The 15,550-nt window shown below is 48.5% G+C and overlaps 3 protein-coding genes across 3 annotated transcripts; all 3 read right to left on the reverse strand.

Annotated features, from left to right (window-relative positions):
* Positions 1-100: 100 nt before the first annotated feature.
* Positions 101-3,746, reverse strand: LOC136479282 (uncharacterized). Its single transcript, XM_066477202.1, has 6 exons — positions 3,661-3,746; positions 3,486-3,543; positions 1,703-2,077; positions 617-670; positions 416-510; positions 101-299 (listed from the first exon to the last, which is right to left on the reverse strand). The coding sequence occupies exons 1-6, from the start codon at positions 3,744-3,746 to the stop codon at positions 290-292; spliced, it is 678 nt and encodes a 225-aa protein (XP_066333299.1). The 3' UTR covers positions 101-289.
* On the reverse strand, positions 3,568-7,099 carry LOC136481388 (endochitinase A-like). The gene is made up of 4 exons (XM_066478741.1): positions 5,906-7,099; positions 4,792-5,007; positions 4,613-4,704; positions 3,568-4,465 (listed from the first exon to the last, which is right to left on the reverse strand). Exons 1-4 carry the CDS (start codon positions 7,037-7,039, stop codon positions 3,751-3,753), a joined length of 2,157 nt encoding a protein of 718 aa, XP_066334838.1. The 5' UTR covers positions 7,040-7,099; the 3' UTR covers positions 3,568-3,750.
* A 6,570-nt stretch (positions 7,100-13,669) lies between these two features.
* Positions 13,670-15,059, reverse strand: LOC136481389 (protein LURP-one-related 8-like). The gene is made up of 2 exons (XM_066478742.1): positions 15,008-15,059; positions 13,670-14,887 (listed from the first exon to the last, which is right to left on the reverse strand). Exon 2 carries the CDS (start codon positions 14,858-14,860, stop codon positions 13,925-13,927), a length of 936 nt encoding a protein of 311 aa, XP_066334839.1. The 5' UTR covers positions 14,861-14,887; positions 15,008-15,059; the 3' UTR covers positions 13,670-13,924.
* Between the last annotated feature and the right edge of the window lie 491 nt (positions 15,060-15,550).

A 15,550-nucleotide genomic window follows, 5' to 3' on the forward strand; every position in this document is an offset into this window, starting at 1 on the left:
ACACTGAGTTCTTGGAGGCACACGACACTAAGTTGTGACTGATCCTGTGCTTCAAGCGCTTGATCATCTCCTTGGTCCACTCCTCCTCCACGATCTGATGCTGTACCTGCTCCAACCAGTCGCTGATCTTTTCGAACTGTGAGAGAAGCGTCGGTGTGTCGCTGCTGTGCCTCCACTTGCTCTCCACATCCAGTGCCTCCTCCACAAAATCCAGGAACCATCTTTGCATCTGGCCGCACAAGTCCTTGGCAAGCTCAGCCGTCCTCTCCTTCGCTGTGCTCTTTGTCCTTCAATTTCTGCTGCACAAATACAATACAATACAATACACTGGGCATTCGTCCTTCAATTTGAATGGAATTGTACATTGCGTTCGACTCGGATCTGGGGAAAAATAGATGTCTCTAAATATATATACCTTTCATTCCTGAGAAGTGAATCAAAGATTGATGCCTCTTGCAGTACGCTAGCTGCAATGGTTGCTGTTGCGTCTCTTCCTTCAGTAAGTTCCTTCTAAATTTTGTAAGGAAATTATATTAGATAGAAAAAACTCAAGTCAGGAACTCCGTGCAGCACGGAGATTGTGAGGCCAACAACAAATTAAACGACAGCTGCCTACCTTTCTGATTTCCGATGAAATCATGCCGTCCCTTAGTCGCCTCAACTTTGCTTCCTGATAGTACAGACGACGACGAAGAAGTGTTTAATGAAAAGGTGCAGAATAATGTACCCTGAACAAGGACACCAATACTTTCTATTGTGATTCTTCAAAAAAAAAAAAAACTTTCTATCGTGCACATGCAAAATGGTTATCCAGCAGCCATGCTACCGAGTAAAATGGAGAGAAAATAACCACAACTATGAACCAGAAAATGACTAATAATACACCATTATGTAACGCTATATGTATGTTTGAAATTTCAAACCAGTTGTGTAATATGTTAAAATCGTTGCCAGGGTGTTTTATACTGGTACAAAGAAAAAAATCGGCACCTGCCGATTAATGCGGAATTTCAGAACAAAATTAAATAAATTCAAATTTAAGCAATTTCGGCACCACGCTTGGACCGCAGCTTTTCTCCATGTATGTAACAGTCATAGATGGCACCAAAGTTTTAAATCTCTGGATATAATGTCTAGGCAGAGCAAATGCTAGGATAATCAACTTTTAGCGCTATGTGATTTTTGGCGCTAACAGCGGCCCTTAGGGCGCTAAATTGGCTAAATGGAGAAGACTTAGCGCCGGGCGCCGGCTAAGCAGTGCCGTATGCAAATGGGCTGAAATGAACATGGGTTTCTCAAGATTTCGTCACATCGGGGGCCCAAAACAGCCATATAGGAGGGACTGGAGTATAGATCTGCCACAGGCCCAAAACAGCTAGCCATAAGAAGCACCGGCGATTTGGGCAGCGGGCGTCGACCGGTTCGCGGACGGTGCGCAGCGCAGTTGCTGGGAGTGGCAGCAATCGCCGGCGGGCTGAGCAGTGGAGGCCGCTCGGCCGGGGGCCGTCCCGATCGTGGGCACGGGTTGCTAATGCAGGCCGGCGGCGACGGGGCTAGTTGCTGCTGGGCGTGGATCAGGATGGCGGGATCTGATGTATGGTGTTGCCGGCGTTGGTAACACAGACACGGAGACACCATATGGCCGAGCAGGGGTGACAACCAATTTTGCAATTTTAGAAAGGGAAAGGTCCAATTTTCATACCAGGTGCTTCGATGTCACAGTTCTTGGAGTGCCCCTGACCGCCGGCGTGGCTGTTTTTACGGCGGAGCGAGACGCCCGCGAGGCAGCCGCAGCTTTCACGGACGACGACGTGGCCCCCGGCGTGCGGATGCCCCTGACCAGCCGCGGGGCGCTTTTTCCAGCGAAGCGGGTGGGAGACCGCGCTAGCCAGGCGGCGGGTTTCACGGACGACGACGACGTCGCCCTGGTGGGCGTGGGCGTGCGCGTGCCCCTGACCGCCCGCGCCCTCGGGGCTGTCAGTGTTTTCCCAGCGGAGGGAGACGGAGACGTCGCCCGCCGCGAGGTCGCGGCTTTCACTGACAACGAAGGCGGCGGGGACGCGAACGTCGAGAGAAGCTGGTAGACTTAGAAATTATTGATAAGTAGTTTGGTTCATGATCGAGATATGTACTATGATTGTTTGTTATGTCCGTATATGTTATTTTAGCCGATTATTTATATTCTTATACATATAGTATATTTATACATATAGTATATTTTCATGAATCTGTTGACATCTAGATGATTTTATAGATTCTTTGCCTTCATTCTGTTATCATTATCATAGTTCCATCGATCGAGTCGAATCTCACTGTTGATGATAATAGATTAGATTCAGATTGTTTATGGATTCATTTATGGTAAACAGTCGATTGTTCGCATGTTATACTTTTTTTATCAAACTTATCGGCTCAACACTTTATATTGATCATGCTCTATTTAGCCGATGATGTTTTCTTATATCGCTTTATTGCTGGATGTCGACTCTGTAGTCGATGACCATATCAATCGGCTATTTGGTCACATGTACAACACCGACATGTTTCACCTTAAACTACGGATTATTCTCTCCTTGTCAATTGTATGCTCAAATTGACTGGCACATCTTTGGTTCCGAAACCGATCGTTCTTGTGTTGAAGCTAAGCAGATCTTCGGATTCACTCCGTCAAGATTATCCGGGTTGTTGTGTGTTGATCATATTGCCACATTTTTGTGTCAACACCGACATTTATATATGGCTCAACGTTTTCATCTTACAGTCCAATTAGAATGCAACTGTCAGTCTACCAGATGGCTTGATGATGGAATACTTGAAATTCGGTTGGTTCTTGTGTGGTGTTGCCTTCAGTGGATGTCATTCAGGACCCGGGAGTTTCTTTGCTGTTGGTTTGTTCAAAAATGTTACATCAGTTGCATACTCAGAGTAAACTCAGCAGCATTCACGTACGCACATTGAGCATTCGAGCAGAACAAGGAGAAGAGTGAATTTCTCAGAAATTGAAGAACCCAAGAAATGGGCGTGCTGTTTTCCTGGCGCTGTATCACTAGTTTAGGCCCCGTTCGCTTCGCTGAAAAAATAAGACGAAACAATGTTCCGGATGATTTGTTGTGAGAGAAAAATACTGTTCCGGCTAAAAAAACAAGCTGAAAAAGACGGATTATAAGAGAAGCAAGCAGGGGCTTACAGAAAAGACATCTCTGTTTTTTGTGTTGTACTGCACACCCATCCTATGGACTGAGTACCAAAGGAAACCACTGCCTAGTGAAAACTGAAAAACATGACTTGGAGATACTACTCCAGACACATTTGACAAGATGACTTCTGCTTTACAGTTGCATAAAGAGAAAAAGTTATAGGCAGCAGCATGATTGTCTTTACCGTTGCATATGCCTTTTGCTTTGAAAGGGCATAATCATCTCAATCGGCGCATAGTCACAGCTCTCAGTACGACGGCTGACATGGACATATGGTCACAAACTCACAACAAAATGCAAACTGAACCAAGAAATTATTATAGCCTCGCTCTCTTCATAATCATACCTGACAAAACACATATAAGGCAGTCCATAATGATAATACGATAATTTATTCACATGAAGAAACAAGTCATAAATTAGGCACCCCAAAAGAAAACAAAGAACTGCACCAACAGGCTACATGATTGTGTAACCTTTAAATCTTAACAATTTGAAGAACCAATGTGAACAGAAACTGTGAGCAGCAAGCTTCAGAGCATGAAGCATCCCCTCAACTCCTGGAAGAAACCGAGACAGAGCTCTCGAATGCAGACCCCATGTGGCTAATGACAAACCCATAGATCTTGCGCTTCAAGCACTCGATCTTCTCCTTGGTCCTCTCCTCCTCTGCAATCTTCCCTACCTGGTCCAACCAGTCGCTGATCTTCTTGAACTGTGAGAGGACCATCGTTATGTGGCTGCTGTGCTTTCCCTTGCTAGCGACATTCTGATCTTCGAACAGGTGGAAGCCCACATCCAGTGCCTCGTCCACAAAAGTCAGGAACCACGTATGCATCTCACACCACAAGGACTTGGCAAGCTCAGCTGTCTCACTCATGCTCTCGGTGTTACTCCATGTGCACCTCAGTGGAGAGCTTGGTGCAACCTTAGACTGCACTTTTGCTGAAGCTCCATGTGTTGGCTTCTTCGACAGGCTTGTTCTTGGTGGTTCCACTGAAGATGCATTTGGCTTGTTGGTGCTCCTCGTCCGAGAGAAGGATCCAGTGGCACCGTTCAGCAGCTTGAGGACCTCAAGATCAGTGGCTAATGCAGCGCCAACCCAGTGCTTAGTTGATTTCTCGAAGAATTCCTCTTCAGCCCCATTGGTCACCATAGACTCAGAGATGGTCTTCCATTTGAGAGTATCCTCGTAGACAACCAGGAAAAGATCGACTGTTGGAAATGGATTGGAGACCTTTGACGAAGCGCAGATTTCAGAGAACTTGCTGTAGGCAGAAATAAACAAGTTATTATCACACCACTTTTCTGCTGAATAATAGGCAGAAATAAACAAGATATTATCGCACCACTTTTCTGCTGAACAAATGCACTGGTTTTGTTTTTAGACAGGGAAAATATATGTGTCCAAATACCTTATATTCCTGATTACAGATTCAGAGACCAATGCCTCTTGCAGGGCGCTAGCTGCAGCAGTTGCTGCTAAATCTCTCCGTTCAAAAGCTTCCTGAAATTCAGTAGAGATTATATTAGAAACTCAAGTCAAGTCAGGAACACTAAATGGAGACTGAGCCAATAAAATAGAGTTGCTTACCTTTCCAATTTTTGAGAGTTTATCAGGAATTGCATCCAATGGAATGCTGCCGTCAGTCCATTTAGGATCGTGAAGTATAATTTTTGGAGCTGTGGTTTTTGCCTTTACTGAGGTAGATTCTATCTTCTTACGAGGCTTTGGCCTCTCATCAACAGATGAATCGTCATTACTGGATTGTTCCGTTGTAGCATCACTTTGTCGCCTCGACATTGCTTCCTGATGATAGAGACAAAGAAGAAATGTTTAATGCACAGGCACAAAACATTCTACTATACACTACAAGGACACGGCTTTCTGTTGTACACAGGCAAAACGGGTTTATCCAACCATGCTACCTAATGATATGCAGAAAAAAAAAATCAGACTCTGAACCTGAAAATGACCAATACACCATTCTATATATATATATATTTATTTATTTATTTGAAATTCCAAACTAACTGTAACAGTTATGATCGTCGCACCATGTGCTTGGAATTTTCTTTCAACTAATTTGTAGTCATAGCACCAATTTTGCAAATTAAGCAAACATTGCGACAGAACTGTTCACAGTACATATCTATTTGAAAATGGTTATTACTGAAAGGATCATAGTTAACCACGGTTATGATTTTCTGAGCCAACAATTAAGGTTATACAGTCACTTCATACTTCAGTTTTTTTCCCAACAATGTTTCTTTGTCTACTATCCTATCCATATCCAACACCATCTAGCTATGTCAGATCTTAATTTGCATAACCAAATCTGACCAAGGCTATGATCCTATGAATCAAGTATGCTGTTCAATGTTCATGGTTAAGTCATACTTTGGGTTTTCCCTAGCATGAATTTGGCAGTCATCCGTTTATAATCCCATCTGAGTGTACCTTGGAAGATCTTTCGTTTGAACGACAATACAACACACCCAAATGGTATACCTTCAAGTTCAAGATAATTTTCAATTAATACGGTTATAACGCTTCAGAAAAAGAGTTATTTACTACCACTATTCCAGTCACAATGCAGGCAGTGATAGAATTATATTCCTCGAATTATCAGATGGTTATCTTGACAGTCTCGACAAGTACGATGTCCCAAATGTAACACAATAATGTAGTAACAGAGGATCCAGACCTGAGTCCTGAGGATGGAATCCTTGTCCACCTTGGCCTTAGACTTCATCACGGATCCTGGCGCCGCCGTCCCAAGCGAAACCGTGGGGTCGTCCCAGCTCTTCCTCCCGGGCTTCGCAGCCGACCCACTCCCCAAATCCGACATCTTGGAGATCCCAGCCACCAGCACCCCAACCTTCTTCTTGCCGGTGCCTTCCCCAGACAGCCGGCGCGAGCAAGGCGACAGGGAGGTCCGCCTCCCGCCGCCGACGGCCGGAGACGCGGCGCCCCTCCTCCCTCCCGCGGGCGACGGCTGGCGGTACCTCGACGGCACAAGGATCGCCGGCTCCCTCACCACCCTCCGGTTCTCCTCCCTGGCGGCGACCAGGCTCGGCACCACGCACTTGGACGGCGCCGGCGACGTGGCCCGCGGCGTGCCCCTGACAGCGGGCGAGGACGCCCGCGAGGCGCTTTTGCCGACGGAGGGAGACGACGCCCGCGAGACCGCGGGCTTGGCGGCGGGCGACGGATCTCGCTGCTTGGACGGCGGCGCCGGGGACGAGAACCTGCGCTTGACGGGCTGCTGCGGCGCGGGGTCGGCGACGGCGTTCTTCGGACCCAGGACGGTCCGCTTGACGGCGGCGGTCTCGCTGGCGTCGGGAGCGGCGGAGGGGTTGGAGGAGGAAGGCATGAGGGGCGGCGCGGCGTCGGCGGCGGACGCGGCGGGCTGGATGACGTAGCCGCGGGCGCAGGATGCGGGGCGCGCGACGAGCGGCTCGGGCTTGCCGACGCAGGGGAGGGGGCGGGAGGACGGGACGGTGCGGAGTCCAACCGCGCGCGGCACGGGGCGCGCGAAGCGGAGGCGGTCGAGGTGGACGAGGTGGCCCACGAGCTGCGGGCGGGCCGCGGCCAGCAGCGCGTCGGCGTCGGCGGGCGGGACCTGGACGTAGGTGCAGTGGAGGCCGTCGGAGAGGTTGAGGAGGACGCCGTTGGAGGGCGGCGCGGCGAGGAGCGGGGAGTCGGAGGTGGAGGCTGTCAGCGCCGGCACCACGGCCGTCACCTGCAGCACCGGCGAGCGGTGCTCCCCCGCCACGCGCTCCTCCGTGTGCATCGCCTGCAGCAGCCGCAGCAGCACCCCCTGCGTGACCGTCGCCATGGCGGGTGGAGATGGGATCGAGGGATTTGGGGGGAGGAGCCGAGGAGGTGGAGAGAGAGATTCGGGGGCCGTAACTGCCGTGCTGTGACTCAAATTTCAAACGCCCGCTGAGCGGCGGGACGGACAGGACAGGTGGGGCCGAGGAGGTCTTGATAAGGTCAAGGTGGCAGTGTGTGACATTCTCGTTGGGCCATGATGTATAAAAATGGGCTGAAAGTGGCCCCTTGCTGCGTTTACTCCTGAAGAAACGCCAGAGGATTTCGGGGGCCCACAACGGAATCGATGGACTCCGCCAAACTGGATCAAGGCGAGGCATAAGATCAACAGTTGTATAAGTAAGGCCCCGTTTAGTTGCCAAAAATTTTTGCATAGTAACTGTCACATCGAATCTTGTGGCATATGCATAGAGTATTAAATGTAGACGAAAAAAAACTAATTACACAGTTGGTCGAGAAATCGCGAGACAAAACTTTTGAACCTAATTAGTCCATAATTAGACACTAATTACCAAATACAAACGAAATGCTACAGTGAGCCAAAATCCAAAATTTTTTGGATCTAAACGCACCCTAACTTAACCCGAGTGTCCGGACTGGCCAAATGGGCGAATGGCCATGGTGAGTTGGTGGCAGGGACGAAAACCGTACGGATATTTTCCGACCGTATTCGAAATCGAATCTGTTTAGAGGGGTTGAGATTTGTCCGTATCCGAGTCCGGATATTCAACATCCGATACCGTATCCGTATCCGAATACTCAAATCGCATATTTATGATGTCGATATCCAATCGTATCCTATCCGACATAGTTGACACTATCCGTATTCGAATCCAAATCCAGACAGAAATATGAAAACAAATATAATATCGGTGATATCCGTCCGTATCCGATCCGTTTTTGGTGGGAGGGACGGCGAGGAAGGCAGGGTGGTGATGCTGACGTGGTGACTGACTGACCCGCGTAGTCATGCATGCTGCCCAAGTGCCCGCAGGAGAATTGAAGTGAATGGAGAAAGCACTCTACTGCAGTAATGCAGAAATTTCCACAACCTGTCAGCCTGACCGTGACAAAGGAAGGAGATTTTTTAGGAAGTACTCGGAGATAATCAACGTTTGATATGAAAGGATGCCTTGAACAGCAAAGGATGTTCATTTTTTTAATACATCCTAGAGATAAAATATCTACGTAGATATAGTACCGAATTAAACTTAAACTTAATTACTCCAGCGAAATAAATTGCACAAACATACTATCAAGCTCATATATACTATAAAAAAAATAATCAAATTTGGTTATCGATGGTGCTCATACAGTTAGCCATGTGTAACGAACATCTTGTAATGGCGCTTTGTTCTCTCTGTGGTATTTAAGGAAACAAATAATCTGTATGTATGGCAACCAAGGAAATAAGGCTTGTTCATATAACGGTAATGGCAACAAAAAGATAAAAAAAATTCTAAATAATTGACTTCCAATGCTCACACAGTCAGTCTGACTGTGCATAGTCTAGTCTAGAAACGGTCGGCTGGCCTGGCTGTGGTTGCCTCGAGTCTCGAGAGCATGCAGCAAAGGTCCGTGAGGTCAACAAAGAGCATCGCACGTGTCCTGCTTCTACAGTCCCATGTAAAGCCTTTGCCACCGTCACGCACCCAAAATGTTATCTGTATGTAGTAGTATGAAATGAAAAAGGTCAAGTATGTAGTAGCTATAGGGAAGCTCAAATCCAAATAAGAAAGGAAAATCGTGTTCGAGGTGCCACGCAATCAACTGCTTTTTGTTTGCCGCCATACATTCCCCTGTGGCTTTTAATTCAGTCAAGAAAACATTAAACATGGATGGCTGCTTTCACCTTTCTCTCGAGTCTCGGATCTCTGCTGACGCGTGTATGGAGCCATGGAAATGCCGGAACGCACTTGGATTCTCTGACTGATGGGCAGCCGTCCTTCCTTTCCCTAATTGCTTACCATCATCGTAGGAGCTATAGCTAGCTAGGGTTTAGTTCCCAAAAAGTTTTCCAAAAAGTGCTATAGTAGCCATCACATCGAATATTGCGATACGTGTATGGAGTACTCCCTCCGTACTCGGTTTAGATGTCGTTCTGGGCGACGCTGCTGATTTCACAAAGGTTGTCGTTGAGCCCGTAAACAGCTTTGAATGGACACGTTTGCCCCTGGCTCTTCGTTGCGCACGCTCGGCCCACCTCCGCTCGACATGGAATTAATCGCAGCGCCTCGTATGCGCACGCTCGCCGCCCGCTACGCTCTTCGCTCGAGGCACACTAATCACGCAACGCTCCCATCCTCTCCAGCCATTGTGATCTTCGCTCGAGGCACACTAATCACGCAGCGCCTCGGTTGCCGTCGTCATCTTCTTCTAAACGCACGTTGAGATCAAAGGCAGGGAATTGATCACCAGCCATTGTGCCGTAGTAGATGTAGAAGGAGAAAACGCTAAGCCATTGTGCGGTAGATGTACTAGTAGGCAAGCAAGGCAAGGGGATAGAAGCAAGAAGCAAGCAACGCAGCCATTAAATAGATGAACCAGTTGAACCGTCGGACCTGCTCATCGTGCTAGCGCAGTGGAAAAACGAGCGCCAGAACGAAAAAAACGAGCGCCAGAATGCAAAAAATGAGCGCCAGAACGCAAAAAACAAGCGAATGCAACGAGATTACGAGAATGCACAGCGCCGTGCAGCTTCCGCGCGCGTCAAGCCAAATTCACGAGCGCGGCGGCCAAATTCGCGAGCACGGGCGGCAAGCGCGAGCGCCACGCACGAACAGTGCCATGCAAAATTACCCATGCAAATGTCCACAAGCAAAAAAATAGTGCCCGACTAGGTATCGAACCCGGGACCTCACGACTGGTAGCTTATTCCTCGCTGCTCTAGCCGTTAGAGCCTTGGTTGTTTACTCGATACAGATGCACCCGCAACTCTATTTATTAGGGGCAGACATGGAAAAACACCCCCTAATTAATCACTCTTTGGTATGCACAATCCTGTCCAAAACGACATCTAATACGAGTATGGAGGGAGTATTAAATATAGACGAAAAAAAAAATTGTACAATTTGGTTGAAAATCGCGAGACGAACGTTTTGAGTCTAATTAGTCCATGATTGAACACGAATTGCCAAATAAAAACGAAAGTGCTACAGTAGTCAGATTTTCAAATTTCGCGAACTAAACACAGCCTCAATAATCCGGCCACTCCACTTTTTCTTTCTTTCTTTTTGGCCGTGTTTTCGTATTACCTGTTGATCAACAAGGAACCGTGCATGGAGAAAGGCCTATCTGGCTATCTGGATATATCTGCTGCACTATTATATAGCCTATCATAAACAAAAAAAATATCATCATCCATTCGTGTTTGAACCGTTTCCACTTTCCACTCCATTATCGGTCCGTACCGTACCAATGTTGCGTTTTTAATAGATGTTCTAGTATATGTCTAATTTGCTGCTAAAATGAGTAGTTTATATATGATGTACAGGGCATGCTATATGCATCTCAAGTGAAATAAGTACTAACCGAGAGTCGGGTTTCTTGCGTTGGGTAGGTTTGAGTTCTCTCGACTTGACATGAGTGTTTGTATTTTTTATAGTTATTTTGGGATTAACAGTGTTGTTCTTTGGGTAGTAGATGATATGTCCGACACGTATCACCTATGAGATCTGTAGCGAGGTGATCAAGTGTAGGGAGTATATGTAAATTCATATGGACGAGCATGTGTGCACATGTATGATTGCCTCTGTCTGTATTGTGATTTGAAAACCAGTGAAGTCCCCAAATTCACTCATACAGAAAACTTTACCGAGGCGGATATCGCAAACGCCTCGGACGAAAGGTCACGGCCTTTTTCAAGGCGGTTGGATGCCCGCCTCGATAAATCGAATAAAAAAACAAAAAAAAGAAAAACCTGTGGATAAGCCCGACAAGCCCATCCACGCGCCGCCACCGCCGCAGCTGCTCGCCGGTGTGAGCATCCTCGTTGGACCGCGCACCGAACCGGGATCTGGCCGCCCGCCGCCAGATCCGCTGCATCCTCGCCGGAGACACAAGTCAGAGACGCCGGATCCACTGCACCCACGCCGGATCCGTTGCGTCCTTGCTGGAGACGCGGGTCGGAGGCGCCGGGAGAAGAAGAGGAGAGGGTCGCCGGTGGGGGAGAGGGAGCCGGGCCCAAGATCCACGCCGCCGCCATAGGGCACAAGATTCGCGGCGCCCTAGCCGCTGCCGAGCCAGATCTGCATGCGTCGCCTCCTCTCCTCGCCGGATCAGCACGCCCTGCCCCTGGATCCGCGTCCTCTCCTCGAGGAGAAGCGCTCCCTGCCCGCCGCTGTGAGGGACCCCAGGAGCGCGCCGCCACCATAGTCGAAGCCGTGTGCCTAGATCCGTCGGAGGCCCCACGCTGCAGTCGGAGCACCACGCCGTCGGAGGACCCGTCGGAGGAGGAGCTTGCCACCGCCGCCGCGTGGGGGAGAGGAGAGGGGAGGGGCGCGGTAGGAGGGAGAGGGGCACTTGGGAGGAAGATGGAGAGGGGAGGGAGTACAGCGCCTGGGAGGGAGACGGAGAGAGTGAGAGAGCGGCGCGCCTGGGAGAGAGTGAGAGAGACGGAAAGGGGCGCGAGAGAGACGGAGGAGGACGGGCTGCGGCTACCGGTTTGGGAGAGAGGGAGTGAGGGTGAGGAGTGAAAACCCTAACTCTGCTATTTATATAAGCCTAAGAGGAGGGGTTGTTATGGGCTTTGGCTAGGCCTCGGCCACTTAGGCTTGCCTCCAAAATGCTGGTATTTTGAAACCCGCCTCGGTTAATAGATTTTAGGAGGCGGTTATTTTTCAACCGCCTCCGTAAATCGATTTTGCGATACGCTTGATTGTAATCGGTTAATAAAAAATGACCGCCTCGGTTAATCCGAGGCATTAATCGAGGCGGTTGAAATACCTACCCGTCTCTGAGGCCCATTCCCAAATGTCTTGCAAAAGATTTTTATAGTAGTGATTGTAACTCATGAACATTATCACAAGATATTATTCAAAAGACTAGGAATGCTAGTCTCAGTTAAGTTGATTTGGTTTGTGCTTCCAAATGTGCGCAGTTGTCATGAGGCATATATTATAAAATCTGGTTGATGGTGCTCGCTGCATTTTCATTTTTCGGGGGGATATCCAACAACCCAAGACATGGGCACGGTATGAATTGCACGTAATGTTGTACACTTCCTCTATCTTGCTCGATCTGATCATTGCTTGTGTTTTATGCATGCTCCATGATTAACTGGTGGACCCCTCAAAATTCTAGCTTCTTCCTTCTCTGCATATGGATGAGCATGTCGATCGATCTTATCCGGCACTAGAAAAATTTGAGCAATAAGGATGCAACTTGGATAGAAATACCCTTGCTAGCTCAGGGTATGCACAGTGATCATGATTTTTGTTTTCTCCTACCTACTTCTGTCTGTTGTTTTCGTTTACTGTTTTATTTACACGATCATGATTTTTGTTAGGTTGGATGGGTTCCACTTTAATAAGTTCATCTGTTCACAACCAAAGTTTCCTCTCCCAACTTGCATGATCTAGCTGCAAATAGATCCTAGCTCAAGACGATGCTGCACTACAACAATTTGGATTTGAGATGGAACAAATTAAATGCCCCATCGATTGGCTTTCGCTAGCGTATACTGATTCAGATCAGTACAGAACAAGCAAGGAGGCACATCCTTTGTGGAGACATCCTTTGGAGAGTGAATAGATCTTTGAAGTTGTCTACATGTGTTATATAGGCCCCCAAAGTTTCAAAATGTTTTTTTTTGTCCCTAAAGTTACTTCGGCTCTCATCCAGATAAAAAATGGACGTTTACCCGACCCAGTAGCTAACATGCATAACCCACGTGTCAGCGGCAAGGCTCAATTTTAAAAACTAGTATCTTTTCATACGATACTTATGTGAAAATTGTAGCCCTCTATCAGACTACAACTTTCTAGTTTTGTGGTTTTCCATTCGAGATAGTTAAGATGTTGGAAAAAATATTATAAAATTTCAGCATTATATTAATCACGTAACAAATTTGTTGTCTTAAAAATCATATCTTTCTTGTATGGCGTCGGATAAAAATTCTTTGTATATAGAAATTATAGGTCTTGATGAGATCTATAAATTCATAATTTTGAATTTTATCATTTGAGTTATTAAGATGATTAAAAAATAATATAAAGTTTCAATAGTATATTAATCATGTACCGGGATTTGTAGAAGTAATATTTTTCTTATATGCGGTTGGATAAAGATAGTATATACCGGGTAATTACTCCAACAGGGATGCAGCTAGGGAACCACTCGTTCCTGGTATGCAAAAGATCCGCTCGGGAATTGGATCCCCATGAACCCAACATAATAGCGGGAAAAACTCGCAAGAATGACCGCCCACAACTCGGATGAAACCTGATTCAGCTAGCAACATTCTCTTTATGATTCTTAGTAGTACAAACTACGGAAAATCCCAAATAGCCTAAAAGTGATGGTAATTTCAGTCCACCAATCTCGACCATCCAATCCATTGATCCAGGGGATTTTCCTGATTAATCCATCATATTGCGTCGATCTTGAAAACATATAATTTGATTTGGGAGAGAACTTAACATCTTTTTCGCATTTGATTATCTGAATTGAAAAATCTGGTACCTATAATACAGAGAATATATATACTTGGGTCAGCCGGCCCTGTCGCTGCTGCAGCCTGCATTCTAAACTCTGCTGTCGCCGACAACTGGGCCCAGGGTCTTTGTAACAGTACCCATACAACGGAGCCACTCCCTGACATGTGGGCTCCACTCCATCCCTTGCCTTATAGCTACTCGTAAAAGAACTACTACTAGCAGTAATGAAAGTACTACACCGACAAGGTCCTGTGCAGCAGCGACCGCGCCGACCAGCCGCCGGCGCCGGTACCACTGCCTCGGAACATGTCGTCGAGGGCGATGACGAGCGCCATGGCGAGCGGCGCGCCGAGGCGTGGCCCCGCCACAACGAGGCGGAACACGTCGTCGCCGACGGCCTCCTTCCTCTGCACCTCGGCCACGACAGCGCCCCCGCGCGCGGCGTCGCGCACCTTGCAGGCACGCCGCCCGTAGGAGCCCTCCACCACGTACGCCACCGCCGCCGCCGAGGCCTCGGCGCCCGGTGTGGCGACGCGCGCCAGCGTCTTGCAGGCGCTGGTGGCGCCGAGGAGGCGGCCGGCGGCGTGGCGGCGGACGGAGAGCAGCGGCGTGGCCCTCTTGTCGGCGTCCGCGTCGCCGTCGTAGATGACCCAGCAGCGCTCGGCCAGCCCGAGGCGCGTCTTGCGGCGGACCGTGAGGAGCGGCTTCCCCCTGGCGTCCATGAGCACGACGTCGGCGGCGCGGCGGCTCCCGCCGGCGTAGCAGTCGACGCGGAAAGCGAGGTCTCCGCGGGTGTCGAAGACGGTGAAGCCGTCGCAGTTGAAGAGCAGCGACTTGCGCCACACCGTCAGCACCGTGGGCGGCTCATCTCCCTCGGCCGCCGCCAGGGCCGGGCCACCGGTGGCGCCGCCGGGCTCTGGTGGAGACACGGCGTTGGGGTGGACCTTGGCCATGATTCCTCCTGCTGCTTTTCCTCCTCTGTTTGTTTCTCTCGATCTTTCAGGTGTCCTCTGCTTCGGTCTAGCTTGCATGGAGGTGAAGAGGAGTTGGGGGCAGAGGCGTGGGGAATTTATTATACCCGAGGGCCGGCCGGCGGCCGCGTGAAGAAGACGGCGATCGCATGTGACCATCTTCTCTGCTCTGGGGACCTCCCCTGCTCTTGGTGACATCTCACCATCTCGCTGATCTCACCATCCCTGTATTACAGTACCGGAAAGTTGGCGGCGAATATTTCCCACCTTTATTTCTTCCGATTTTTCAACTGAACAAATATTTCTATATCTATTTTTGCCGTGGGCGAGAGGAGGAGGAGGAACCTGATTCTTCGCCGCCCACATCGACTCTTTCAGTTCATCCACTCCATTTTCTGGTTCTATCAGGTCTCGACATGCTTGCGCCAAAGTTATTCTCGATGACGCGGAAGTAGTGGTCGGCGACGAAAAGAACCAAAATCTTGGGAGAACGGCGTAACGGAATGGCTACTGGCTTGCCGGCCAGTAGATTGATTAAAAAAGAAAGAAAGAAAACTTAACAGCCAAGGTCCCCTTAACGACTTCATCATGCACCATAGAGCAGATAAAGTCACTATTTTTTTTTACTTCACCAGCTTTGACTCCTCGTAAACAAGATGAATCCACTTCTTCTTTTTTACTTCACCAGCTTTGACTCCTCTGCGTAAACCAATCTAAGGTGGTGAAGAAAATCTCTAAACCTAGGCTTTTGCTTTTCTAGCCGCATAAAGGCAAAATAGCCATTTTCATCCCTAAACTATCGTCTGAGGTTTAGTTTGGTCCCTAAACTTTAAAAGTGTCCACTTTTGTCTTCAAACAATGGATTTGCAGGTCAATCTCGTCCATCCC

This window comes from Miscanthus floridulus, chromosome 9 (genome assembly GCF_019320115.1).
Source record: "Miscanthus floridulus cultivar M001 chromosome 9, ASM1932011v1, whole genome shotgun sequence".
NCBI lineage: Eukaryota > Viridiplantae > Streptophyta > Magnoliopsida > Poales > Poaceae > Miscanthus > Miscanthus floridulus.

What these genes read in the sequence shown, in the direction of transcription:
- LOC136481389 (XM_066478742.1), bottom strand. Translation starts at nt 14,860, where the DNA reads ATGTCACCAAGAGCAGGGGAGGTCCCCAGAGCAGAGAAGATGGTCACA.
- LOC136479282 (XM_066477202.1), bottom strand. Translation starts at nt 3,746, where the DNA reads ATGCTTCATGCTCTGAAGCTTGCTGCTCACAGTTTCTGTTCACATTGG. An exon ending in GGTTCAGTTTGCATTTTGTT is followed by an intron (nt 2,078 to 3,485) that starts GTGAGTTTGTGA and finishes TAAGTCTACCAG; the next exon opens with CTTCTCTCGACGTTCGCGTC. An exon ending in CTGTGACATCGAAGCACCTG is followed by an intron (nt 671 to 1,702) that starts GTATGAAAATTG and finishes CTGTACTATCAG; the next exon opens with GAAGCAAAGTTGAGGCGACT.
- LOC136481388 (XM_066478741.1), bottom strand. Translation starts at nt 7,039, where the DNA reads ATGGCGACGGTCACGCAGGGGGTGCTGCTGCGGCTGCTGCAGGCGATG. An exon ending in ATTCCATCCTCAGGACTCAG is followed by an intron (nt 5,008 to 5,905) that starts GTCTGGATCCTC and finishes CTCTATCATCAG; the next exon opens with GAAGCAATGTCGAGGCGACA. An exon ending in AACTCTCAAAAATTGGAAAG is followed by an intron (nt 4,705 to 4,791) that starts GTAAGCAACTCT and finishes ACTGAATTTCAG; the next exon opens with GAAGCTTTTGAACGGAGAGA.